The sequence below is a fragment of the Dunckerocampus dactyliophorus genome, chromosome 10, assembly GCF_027744805.1.
Source record: "Dunckerocampus dactyliophorus isolate RoL2022-P2 chromosome 10, RoL_Ddac_1.1, whole genome shotgun sequence".
NCBI lineage: Eukaryota > Metazoa > Chordata > Actinopteri > Syngnathiformes > Syngnathidae > Dunckerocampus > Dunckerocampus dactyliophorus.
The window spans coordinates 8,129,982-8,142,293 of NC_072828.1; the positions used below are offsets into that span (position 1 = coordinate 8,129,982).

Below are 12,312 nucleotides of genomic sequence, written 5' to 3' on the forward strand. Positions count from 1 at the left end.
ATAAAAATAAAGATTTGTGTATAAGTAAAGTTGACGTTGCTTGTTTATTTAAATTAAAACAAACAAAAGCAGTGAAACCGGAAGCGTTTGTGTCTTCCGGTTGTACTACAAATTAAAAGTATCTAGACGGTTGAAACAATACGGTCCATACGAAATAGACAGAAGCAAACTTGCCTGGAAAAGCGTAGTGAAAGGAAAAGTGCAGTCAAGCACAAATGACGTATGACACGTTCTATTAGCTGTCATTTACCTCCCCAAGTATGTAATAGTGTCAAATATTTGACTGTTAGCTAGCTAACTAGCAACGCACACAAGAAGACATTTTTGTGCTGCTACCTGCTACCTATAAATCTTCTGTGGTGATGGCGACAGTCGGAGAACCTCGGTGGACAACAACCATCATCATCAGCACGTCACTGCAGGTACATTCCCAAATTTGGACATGCCGTCCGACATTGTTTGACGCAGTGTATTACGTAAGGAATGCCGCCATGCTAGCTCGACTTCATGCTAGCTCGCTAGCCCGCCAAAATAGATGCTTAATCGAACGTCACAAATTCTTCAACAAACCTAAACTAAAGGCTAAATTAACTTAAATAATTTAATCACTTTGTGTGTGTATTTACCTGGTGGGTCTGCGGTGGTTGTCCCAAATTGATAATTTCCCTTAATTACACTTCCTCAAAATGTTGCATAACAACTAACACAATTACATTTATTAAATGTGCTGTCCTTCTTCAGCTACAAACAGCACCTTTTTTAAGAATGGCTAGCATCAATAGTGTGTTTATATTTGTAACAGTTTGAAGCTTAAAAAACATTTTTTGACCGAATAAGATGAATGCCGTTACACGTATACACGTGCATATCTGTGGCACGTGCATATTCACTACAACAGTCTCAAAGACGCGACCGACAATTTGCAGTCATTGTATGGCTATGCTATGACTACGCATTGAAGGATAGTGAACGTTAGTAGCTAAACTTTGCCAAATTGCTATTGTTAGCTGACAATACCATGGTTAATGTGTGTGCAAGTGTGTTGGGGCCCCATGCAGTACCTACGTTGCAGACCGCACCATGAACATCTCATCTTTTTTTCCTCAGAATCATGAAACAGTCAGAATGCTCACAGCTCAACAACACAGAATCCGACTGTCATACGGCGTTGAGCGTGGATCCTTCATTTTTCCTCTTGCTGGTAAATTTGCTTGTTCTCTCTTGTTTTCATTTAAGTTAAAGCAAATTGGTACTTCTTCTTGGTTGTGCAGGTGTTGCATTCATGCTGGTGGAGCCTCAGGATGTGCCCTCAAACTTGGAAGAGTCGGGACTTATTGAGCAGATAAAAAAGTTTTCGCAGGTCCACCGGAATTGCTTTGTGCTGCTGTATGCTCCTTTCAATGGCAAGAAGGAAGTGGACGCACTGTCTCTCATTCAGCAAAGGTAAATACATAACAAGGTTGTTATCAGACAATAATTACATGTATATGATTATGAAGTATGTTGTTTATTTTTTTATTGCATAGAATCTTTTTTTGTGTGTCTTCTTTCAGATTCTTTGGCAGCACCCTCAGAATCTTGCCAGTGCGAAACAGCACAGAGATTCTCAAAGGAATACTGACCATAGCAAAGGTAAGTTGAATAGCACCCAGTAGAGACAGGATAATATGAATATTTAATGAAAAAGTACAGAAAATGTCTGTCATCCTTTTATTCTACTTGCATACTTTTTATTTTATTGTTATTTTAGTATTTTTTAAGTGAGCCAATGCGCCTTCATCCACAGGCCACAAGCAAGCCTCATGTAGACCGTATCCGGGACCGTATGACTCTGGCTCGGGCTCACATCCTTGAAAGAAGCCCTGTGTGGGAGATGCTAAGAAAGCTCATGTAAGCTCCTGTGAGTCTTGAGGATGTTGTTTCTTTTTTTTTTTTTTACACAAACATTTGCACTTGTTTGGAGTTAATTGTTTTCTTGGTCACACAAATAAATGTTTAGCTTGTTGGGATCTTTTCCTCCATTATCTCCTCAGTGCGCACAATGAGGCTCTCCATCAGGTCGAAGGTCACTAGAGCGCTCTGCAGCACCTGAGATATAGGGCAAAGGTCAGATGACTCTATAGGACGGAGGCCCGATAACGTGACATACTGACTCATAATAGGGGTACCTGGTGCTGTGCCTCTGGGGTCATCTTCAATAAATTCTCACGTTTGATTGTCATGCTTTTAAGAGATCTGCCAGTAGACATTCTGGCCTCTAGAGGGCAGCAATAGCAAGCAGAAAGGAAGTGTTTTATGGAAGTCACTAGTATGGCGGAAAACCGTCCAAACGCTTCAAACACAAGAAATGATCCAAACACATAAAAGGTGTAAAACAAATGCAAAGGGGAAATGCTGTAAATTAAAAAAAGTGCCATCACATAAAGACTGCAATATTTAAAACAAATGCAAAAGAAAAACACTGCAAATTCCCTAAACAACTGCATGAGAGAAATGCTGCAAATTGACAAAACAAAACGGAAGTTTGAAGAAAGTTGAAGGATGAAACTTGACTTTTATTTTTTATTTACATTTTTTCCTCCTTGTCCTGTCCAGTCAATGGACAAAAAAACAATAGTATTGTTTATCCAGATGCCTTTACATGCAGATTTGTTCTGCCAGGGAAAAGTGTAAGATGCTCTTCTCCTGTTACATCGTTTTTATCTGACTTTATTTGATGTTTTATTGTAAAGCAAATTTGGAGCATCCAGACAGAAATAGGAGTGTATAGAGAAGAAAAGAAAAGGAGACAGAGGGGGGAGTGTGGGGACAAGAGACAGGAAAATACAGAGAGAACAACAACAGAAACAAACAACAGGACTAAATCAGAAAATGTCTATGACAGACATAAGTCCATAATAGACATAATCAAATAATATCAACAGCCACAGTGATAATACTGTATTGAGACAGTAATACTTATTAGTGGTACCAGTGATAATGAAAATAGTAGTCATAATAATGATAACATTGGCAGTAACCGTTAGTAATCCTATTGCCGACATCACCATCACTATAATAAAAATAAGAACATGACAATACACCATGGATAAATCAGTGAGTTGTGTGGCAACGTATGTTCTGTGAGTGTATATATGTATGCTTTTACAGGTATCTCTGTAGGTGTGTATGTATGCATCTCTATATTTATGAACGTCTGCATGTCTATACTGTATACAGGGTGTGTATATACTGTATGTGCGCACGTGTGTGTAGGTGTAATTGTCACTGAGAATGTATGACGGCTGATCTTTAAAGAGGGAGAATGAAAGTATTTTTTGGTGTCTTTGCTAAACACTAGGTATCATTGTAATGCTAACATTAGCTACGTAAATCAGCTGCGCTATAATATTGTAAAATATTATGGCCAAGTGTTTCACAAAGACATAAAAAAAAATTACCTTTTTATTCCGTCTCTTCAAAAGTCAGCCAACTTTATTCTCGCCATCCCGCTCATGTCTTTAAAGATGGAGATCCCCCAAGTCTGACTCCCCATGGTAGCCTGGGTAACTCCTATTTCGTTCTGTGAACTTGCAGCATTCCTCTCAAGAAGTTGTTTTTGGGGGGTTTTGTGTGTTTTGGAGTTTGCAGCATTTTTCTTTTGCATTTGTTTTTTATCCTGCAGCGGTGATGTGATTGCAGCATTTTTAATTTGCAGAACTTTCCTATTGCAGGTGTTTTATGGTGTTTGCATGTTTTTAATTTTGGATCATTTCTGTGTATGTGTAGCATTTTATGTTGCTCCAGACATATGTGACAAATAATCAAAAAAATCAGAGAAAATAAGTTGCCAATTTGCACTTTGTGTCACAAATATTGCAACACATTGCACTCAAACTGTATTGGATCGACAAACAGTCGTGTTTGAAGCAAATATTCCTTGCTTACCTCTTGCTTGTCGCTTGTGATCATCTCTCAGCGCCTTCACCTCAGCCGTATAATAAGCTCTCGACATACTGATACACACACGCAACATTTTTGTGTACGCCTCTCTCATCCTGCTGAGTTGTTCCCACACGTCTGCCTGCAGATAGGTAGGAGGAGGAGGACATCATTATTACCTGCTAGATGTGCGAGTAAGGTGTTGTTGTCCATTGAACCTACATTGCTGCTCAGCGGTTTGTCTCTGATGAGAAGGTAGCGTAGGAGGTTCAGACTCTCCATTATCCTGGATAGACAGAGCCAAGGTTCTGCTTTAATGGTTCCATTCATGTTCATACAGTTGAGTGAGACTAGAAAGCTAACATATTACATATTATAGACACATATTAGACACACCATATCGCTGTTTAGGTTTATCATAATGCTGCACACAGACTTACTTGTCCATGTTGTGAAGCAGATCAGTTTGTGCACCCTGAGGTAAATTCAACACCAGCCCCAACAGCGAGAGAAGCTCTACCCCCACGAACCATCCTGTGACGTTGCCCGACTAGAGCATAATAATACCATAATAATAATCAGTTTTGATTGACACTGTCAGAGAGGTATCAGAGGTAACAGATACTGATGTAGCAAGATAAGGTAACCAGTATTAGAAACAGTTGACTTGCAAACTACAACTACTACAGGTTAGTTAGTGCATCTTTTGTCTCACCTTCATGGAGGATTCTACTTCATTTCGAATGTTCCGCACAATGTAACCTTCCACTCCAGGATGGTTACTGGTTGTTAACAGGCATCTGGAATTACAATATAGACGAGTGATGGGAAAATGGATTCCTTTTACTTACTCTAGTTCTTATGAGTCACACACTCGAGTCAGTCATGATAAAGTGCATGCACAGAAACTTGCACGTGCAACAACTTCCCACGCCAGTGAAGCACCCGTCACAGAGCACATGCGCGGAAACTCACGCGTGCGCAGCATGTTCACCAGTGGTGCTGTAGATGCTCAATGAGCACCCATGAGTCAGTGAAACTCGAGTCTTCATTGCGGACTCAAGAGTCAGTAAAACTCGAGGCTTTGTCGAGCATCCGTGAGTTAGTGAAACTAGAGTTTTTGCTAAGTACACATGAGTCAGTGAAACTCGAGTTTTCATGGCGTACCTGTGAGTCAGTGAAACTCGAGTCTTTGTAGAGGAACCGTGATGCAGCTCAGGCAGGAAATGGGCTCCAGCACATCACAGACTATCGACAGCGGAGTAGCGTAGCCACGTCCAGCCAAACCACACTTCCAGATGAGCTGAACGAGTTCTATGCCCGCTTTGACACCCAAACTCCTGATGAGCAGAGAGGGTGGCTGGACTTGGGGAGCACACAGGACTCACCTCTCATGGTGACATCAGCTGATGTGCGCAGGGTTCTGAACAAAACAAACCCACGAAAAGCAGCAGGCCCAGACAACATCTCAGGCCGTGCACTTCGGGTTTGCTCATCAGAGCTAGCTGGTGTGCTTGCTGATATATTTAACCTGTCGCTTGCACAAGCATCTCTACCGACCTGCTTTAAGTCCACCACCATAGTGCCCGTACCCAAGAAGAGCAACGTGACCTGCTTGAATGACTATCGCCCTAAAGCACTCACTCCTATTGTAATGAAGTGCTTTGAAAGAATAGTCATGACCCACATCAAAAAGAGCATCCCGGCAACTGCGGACCCTCTACAGTTTGCATATAGCCAGAACCGGTCCACGCATGATGCAGTCAACACTGCCATCCACACAGCCCTTTCTCACCTACAGGGCCAGGACACATACGTATGTCAGAATGCTATTTATAGACTATAGCTCTGCTTTTAATACAGTCAGCCCCCACAAACTCACAAATAAGCTCCTCACACTTGGCCTGTCACCCTCCCTCTGTAACTGGGTGTTTAACTTTCTCACAGGCAGACCCCAGTCAGTCAGAGTCCACAATCACACATCCAGCTCAAGAATTGTGAGCACTGGGACCCCACAGGGGTGTGTGCTGAGTCCGCTCCTCTACACGCTCTTCACCTACGATTGCGTGGCCTCCCAGAACAACACCAGCATAATTAAATTTGCGGATGACACTACAGTCATCGGCCTGATCACTGGTGGTGTTGAAACGTCATACAGAAGAGAGGTGGCGGACATCATAGCTTGGTGTCATGATAACAATCTCCTTCTCAATACAGATAAGACCAAAGAGATGATCATTGACCAAAGAACAAGGGAAAAGGAGCCGCATAAACCCCTGTTTATTATGAGACTGAGGTGGAGAGGGTGAAAACCTTCAAGTTTCTTGGCACACACATCAGCGAGGACCTCACCTGGTCTCACAACACCCAACAAATTATGAAGAAGTCCCAAAAGAGACTGTACTTCCTGAGGAGACTGAGGAAATTTGGCATGTCCACCAAAATCCTCAGTTGCTTCTACAGATGCACTATCGAAAGTGTCCTTACCGCCTCTATCATTGTTTGGTTTTGTACAACACGTGATAGAAAGGCATACCAGCGGGTGATCAAGACCTCACAGAACATTGTTGGGGCAACCCTCCCCTCACTGCAAGACATTTATAAATCTAGAGTCCTACGCAGAACACACAACCTCATCAAGGACAGCACACATCCACAACACTCATTATTCACACTCCTACCGTCAGGCAGACTCTACAGGAGTTTGAAGTCCAGGATCACAAGACTGGCAAACAGCTTTTACCCACAGGCCATCAGGCTTCTCAACGAAGCACTCACACACGCCGCACGCAACACACGCACACACTCATAACACTTTATTTATTTATTTATTTATTTGTATTAATTTCTGTTCTGTTGTTGTTGCTTAATTTATTGGTACATATGTTTCTTATGTTCTTATTCCTTTTCTTGTGTTTTCTTTCTTTTCTTGGGAGAATGAACAGAATAAGAATTTCATTGCATAGTATAACTGCCTGTTTTACTATGCATATGACAATAAAACTCTTGAATCTTGAAAGCAGTTGATTTGAGGCAAGGACTAGATCTGTTGCTTTTTCCATGGGGCTAATTCATTTATGTAAATGCAGTAGTGTAATAACTATACAATTACTGACATGTTACCTTGTAAGTGAAGAAGTTAACGGAGACGAGTACCCATGAGCCCCATGAGTTAGTAAAAAACGTACACGTTTCTAACCACTCCTTCATACTCGCACATCTCCAATATGGCCACAACCCAAACACAAGGGTCACTTATGTGAGGTGTGTGTGTGTGATATTTTGTTTGTTATTCCTTCCCTGCCCATTGTCAAAGAAGTACAAAACAGTGTTAGAGAAAACTTCATGGAACAGCTACGTTAAAATGCCCTTGGTCTTACCTGAAGAACTTGTGCTTCGCTTCAGCTTCTAATTTGTTGATGAGAAGCTGTAAAACCTTCAGACCACTTTCTCTCTGTAGAAGCAGAGATTTATTAATCATTATTACTCTTAGGAAGACATGACTGCAGGCCAATGGCTCATTGTGTCCCAGATGAAGCTGCTCACCAGATGTTGCATGGGACAGTCTGTCAGAACTTGCAGCAGGCTCTGGAAAATGTTAAAGTTGTACTTCAAATGCTACATACAGTATTACTTCAACAGCGTAATCTCTAAAATCCAATGCCCCTAGAGCTGTTTTTTTTTTTTTTTTAGCTTTTTGTGTCTCTTTTCCAAAAGAAGGATTAGCCTCAAAGAGTGCTAAGGGAAGAATAAGGTGAGAAGATGAACTTTTCCTGTCTTTTTCTGAGTTGGAAGTGTGTCCCACCTGCTTCACGTCATGGAAGCTCTTCACTTCCAGCAGACTGACTGACAGGCTGTTGTCCTGCACTCTCTCCAAGCTTCTTTCAAACAGTGCCTAGTGGATAAAAGTGTTACATACTTCCAATGTGGACATTTTCTATTCGTCAGCTGAATTCAGTGCTCTATCCGCACGTTCTTACCATTCCTTTGAGCAAATGGGACTCCTTTTTGCTGCCAAAAGATACAATAAAAGATTTCAAATTAAGAATTGTGTTCCTTCTATTTGGAGGAGATAGTATACCTGCTGAGGAGCTGATGGATGTATTCCATATTGCACTGAAGAATAAATCCTGGGCTGAGAGCAACAGGAAAGATACATGTCACCTTAAAACACACACAACCTTTACGTCATAACTTTGCAGGGATCTCCTCCATGTTGGAATGTTTAGATTGGAACTTTCACCTGAACACTGTCGGAATGCATTCTATAGCCAGGAGCCTGACAAACAGAAGATACGCCAGACAGCCTTTGGACTCCGCTAACTGACTTTTGTCCATCTGGACGTTTTTATTCACTGTGCTGAAGAAGAGGAGCTCTGTGATGGATTGCTGGATTGCAACTAAAGCGAGCTGGAGGATGACATGGTGTGAAAACACGTTTTTTTAATGTGTTGTCCTTGGAGGAAGAAGTCCCTCACCATGATGTGTGAAGCAAAGAGCCACAAGGGGGAGTTTCTCTGTGGAGTCAGTTCAGCTTCAAGCAAAGGTTCCCTGAGGCTCCTCATGCAGCTGCGTGGAAGAGATCAACACACCATCTTCGGCATCACTGTCAGACTTTTAGAAATGATACCTTAACGTGCAAAAAAACTCTTTGGCACGAACTAGAAGAACAAGTAGAATAATAAACCTTCTGTAAGGCTTCCATTGTGCTGCAGCTGCATTATTACTACATTAATGTCTCTAGGAAAAGTAAAACAATATAAAACAAATGCTTCAGATAAAGTGTCAGTGTTTAGTTTTAGAGAAACTTACAAGTTGAGCAACTCCATTTTCATCTCCTGGTGATTCCCATCATTGCTCCTCACCTCCTGGAGGAACGGTGTAGTGAATGACGTCAGGGCGGCGCAACAGCGGCACACACCAAACTCATCATCTGTCTCCTGCTGGGCGGTGTATGGCACCGGCAGCAGAGACAGCTGCTTGTGCAGAACAGACAGAACCGAGCCTAGAGAGGATGCTCGACCTGCCTCCAGCCTTAGCAACCCTGTTGGATCACCGTTGACTTTACTCCTTTGCACAGCAGGGGGAGCCAAATACTGTTTACAACTGTGGTCACCAACCTTTTTGAGCGCAAGAACCCTGGTCTCGGCCGTGAACCTGCACAACATCTACCCCCCCCCCTTTGCTTTTTTTTAAATTTTATTTGGTTTCTGCAGTGATGTTATGACAAAGGGCGTCGGTGTATGTGCCGAGCAGTTTTGGGGACTGGACTCCTTGCTGAACGTCACGGGTTGCTGCCTGGATAGCGGCGAGGTATACGAGTGTGTTCTTAGGACAAAATGCGTGCCTGTTGGTCGCTCTCTGGGAGGTGAGGACTAAGATAATATATATATTTTTAAATGTTCTCGTGATCGACCGGCAAAGTCCCAAAGATCAACTAGTAGCTCACAATCGACGGGTTGGTGACCCCTGGTTTACAGCATCACAACTACCTGTCTGAAGATGTGGGACAGTTGCCACCAGTGTCTCTGAAATGGCATCTGGATCAGCGTCTTTGACGACTGCGATCAAGTTCTGCAGGACTTCATGTGGTCTGCAGGTCTACACAACATAAGAGTTATGAACACACACAGGGATGCTTGTGCGTCTAGTCACGCTGATGTTTGCACTCACCATGGTCAGATGTGTGATGGATACCTGGACGTGGTCAGGACTCTTCTCCTTTTTCAGTACTTCTTTCATGAGAGGGGTCAAAAGAACACAGCCCATGGACTTCACCATACTCTAAATATAAGCGAAAACACAAACCCATAATAGACGGTTTAGATTAGATTGGATTCGGTCCGCAAGCATTGTTCCTCTTTTCCTGAATCTGCCGTTGTTGTTATTGATTTTTCTGGAAATTACTATGATCAGGCCAAAATGGACTGGCAGTTTGGGGTCATAGCGCCACCTGCACATGCATTTTCATGTGGACGTTGGTATGGATGAATATTTTTGCTCCCAAAGAAGAACTTGTGTTTTTTTATATCCATGTACATATGGATGTAGTCTTAGCATGAGGATGGTTGAGATTTGTTGCAGTCTACCTGGTTTTTCTCATCTTGAAGGAATGTCAGAAAGTCTTCAATGCCTCCCTGAGTGAGACAGGCACATCCCAAATCCTTGAACTGCTGGTAGTCCTCTGGTTTCAGATCATCCTCAGGAGTAATTCTCTGGGATGAACACATGACTGTTAGCTCAGCTGCATCCTGTCAGCACCTTTCAGTTATTTATTGCATGCAATTTTAGTGAACTGGACAGGGAATATGTTTTTTGCCGCATTGTGGACTTACCCATCGCTGGATGAGGTCATTCACCAGATCCTCATTCATCATCTGTGTCACCTCTGTCCTCTCAGCCAATCCGATTACCAGTTTGCCTTTATTTTTGGTGCCCCAAACAGGCACTGGAAAAGCAGCAGCTGGTGTGGTGGAACTGTCAGAACCAGCATAGGGAGGAAGGTGCAGCTCTCCTGACACCCCGATTCAGTCTGAGAGGAGACCTGACATAAACCTCTTATCTCCCTTTGTGCTTGACATGTAAGAGGATTACTTGTTTGCTCACAAACCTGTTGGAAGAGTCTGGAAGGATCCAAGAAGCCACCCAGCCCAGTGACACAAATAGTGCAACGTGGAGCGGTTGTCATTTTATAGAAAGTATGCACTTAAGGAACTTTGAACTCTAACTATGTGTCACTCCATGCATGCACTTTAGGGGGCAACAAGCTTTTGGACAACAGCTGACCCATACACTGTGTACAACAACCACACTTGTTCCTCGCGTTTTGTTATTAATATGTTCCAAAATGGCAGATGAAATTGAAACCTATGAAAACTGAAGGCAGTTTTCCAGTAGGAAATAGTGTAAATCTAATTAATCCATTCCATACACCCAAAAATATTAACATTTTGTAGAGAATAATTATAGTTTTTGAACTTATTTTGGGTCGCACTCAATCAAAATTACACAGACAGTGAGTCAGCAATGCGTATGGATTTTGTTTCGCGCAATATTGTTTGGTATTCGAGAATGTATGAAAATCAGGGCAAAACTTCCACCGAAAAACAAATCATGTGAACACTGAACCCAAGTTTTGACTGTATTGAAATTTGGAGTTGTAACTCCTTTGAAGCTATAACAGCTCCCCCTCTTCGTGAAAGACTTTCTAAAAGATTTTGGAGTGTGTCTGGCCAAACTGTCACTGGTGTTGGACCTGTTCTAGTTCTTCCACAACAAACTTCACAGAAGCATCACTGGTCACTGGTCCATCCTGTTATTTCAGATTAATATATTGTCAGCCTCATGGAATGAACAAGCTGTTGTACTAAGACTCATGTGGATTAAGGATGACTTTCCATGATTGCTAATAACAGCATATTGCACTTAGTGTGAACACAGGAGCCTCTCAGACTCAGATCATCCCTTCCATAGAGTGTGTGTCAAGGTTTGTGTGTGTGTGCAACAATAGAAGGACAATCACAGACTTCCTGCTTGGGCAAAGCAGAAGCTCCAGTCTTGATTTTCCGTGAACGGGGAGGGATGCGTGTTTGAACAATGGGATTTGGAAGCATCTGCCGCTCAGGTTGTACGTCTGTGTGATGAAAGCGTCCCACAAAAGCCACAAAGCAAATAAAAGTGCAGCTTGCCGTTCTTAATTAGGATCTGACGAGTTGTTTTGACAGTGCTGTCAAGGTGTAGAATTCAAGCACGCCCACGATTAGTTGAATTAGTTTGTCCTATTTATGACCATATAGCTCATTAGATAAGCTAAATGCTACAAATATGCCTTAAATTTAATCAACTTAAATTAGCAGGCTTCCTTTTAAATTTGAAATTATTTTTTTAAAAAAAGAACAAATTTATATACTGAAGTTGAAATCCAGCTCTCTCTGTTTGTCTGGTTTTCAGTGAGAGCAGAGACCACCTCCAAAGTGAGGAGGGCGCCGTGTGTCCTAGATACGATATTATTTTTTGTCTGTTTATCCTAATTAATCACCAGTAAATCCCCTCTGCAAAAGCAAAGTACAAGTCAGACCTCGGATTTTGAATGTCCCAGTTTTCATACAATTCCGTTTTCGATTAAAACTTTTGGAAAAATTTTGCTGTTTTTTTGAGCACCGTCTCGATTATTGTACAATATTGCGCATAATAAAGTAGTCATTTTGTCCTGTATTGTATCATTTCACGGAATCGAGTGCCCAAACAAAGTGTCCTATCAGTTGGTGTTGGTAACACACTGTTGGTGCATTTTTTATTGGGTGCAACTGCTAAATAACCCGCCATGGGGCCAAAGAAAGTTGTGAGTGCCAGCAATTTGCTAAAGAAGGTGAGAAACACTATTGAATTAAA

General features: G+C 42.1%; 2 protein-coding genes across 3 annotated transcripts; one reads left to right on the top strand and one right to left on the bottom strand.

Moving 5' to 3' along the window:
• The first annotated feature begins 110 nt into the window (after nt 1-110).
• Nucleotides 111-7,642, top strand: LOC129188999 (protein SPO16 homolog). The gene is made up of 5 exons (XM_054790199.1): nt 111-422; nt 1,108-1,201; nt 1,272-1,443; nt 1,554-1,632; nt 1,787-7,642. Exons 1-5 carry the CDS (start codon nt 363-365, stop codon nt 1,892-1,894), a joined length of 513 nt encoding a protein of 170 aa, XP_054646174.1. The 5' UTR covers nt 111-362; the 3' UTR covers nt 1,895-7,642.
• On the bottom strand, nt 1,492-10,440 carry LOC129188998 (glomulin-like). 2 transcript variants are annotated; one of them, XM_054790197.1, is made up of 18 exons: nt 10,257-10,440; nt 10,011-10,136; nt 9,595-9,705; nt 9,414-9,522; nt 8,734-8,965; nt 8,400-8,490; nt 8,165-8,331; nt 8,003-8,056; nt 7,902-7,932; nt 7,727-7,816; nt 7,468-7,509; nt 7,302-7,375; nt 4,637-4,721; nt 4,362-4,471; nt 4,144-4,207; nt 3,928-4,063; nt 2,169-2,257; nt 1,492-2,088 (listed from the first exon to the last, which is right to left on the bottom strand). In XM_054790197.1, exons 1-18 carry the CDS (start codon nt 10,296-10,298, stop codon nt 1,996-1,998), a joined length of 1,746 nt encoding a protein of 581 aa, XP_054646172.1. In that variant the 5' UTR covers nt 10,299-10,440; the 3' UTR covers nt 1,492-1,995. The 2 variants fall into 2 exon arrangements, with proteins under 2 accessions (XP_054646172.1, XP_054646173.1); XM_054790198.1 differs by lacking the exons at nt 1,492-2,088; nt 2,169-2,257 and adding an exon at nt 2,337-2,707.
• Nucleotides 10,441-12,312: the final 1,872 nt, after the last annotated feature.

Excerpts from the sequence above, each read along its gene's own strand:
- LOC129188999 (XM_054790199.1), top strand. The coding sequence starts at position 363 with ATGGCGACAGTCGGAGAACCTCGGTGGACAACAACCATCATCATCAGC. Across the intron at positions 1,202-1,271 it reads CTTCATTTTTCCTCTTGCTG|GTGTTGCATTCATGCTGGTG; the intron begins GTAAATTTGCTT and ends TTGGTTGTGCAG. Across the intron at positions 1,633-1,786 it reads GAATACTGACCATAGCAAAG|GCCACAAGCAAGCCTCATGT; the intron begins GTAAGTTGAATA and ends CTTCATCCACAG.
- LOC129188998 (XM_054790197.1), bottom strand. The coding sequence starts at position 10,298 with ATGATGAATGAGGATCTGGTGAATGACCTCATCCAGCGATGG. Across the intron at positions 8,057-8,164 it reads TGCATTCCGACAGTGTTCAG|CCCAGGATTTATTCTTCAGT; the intron begins GTGAAAGTTCCA and ends TGTTGCTCTCAG. Across the intron at positions 2,089-2,168 it reads CCCCAGAGGCACAGCACCAG|GTGCTGCAGAGCGCTCTAGT; the intron begins GTACCCCTATTA and ends CCTATATCTCAG.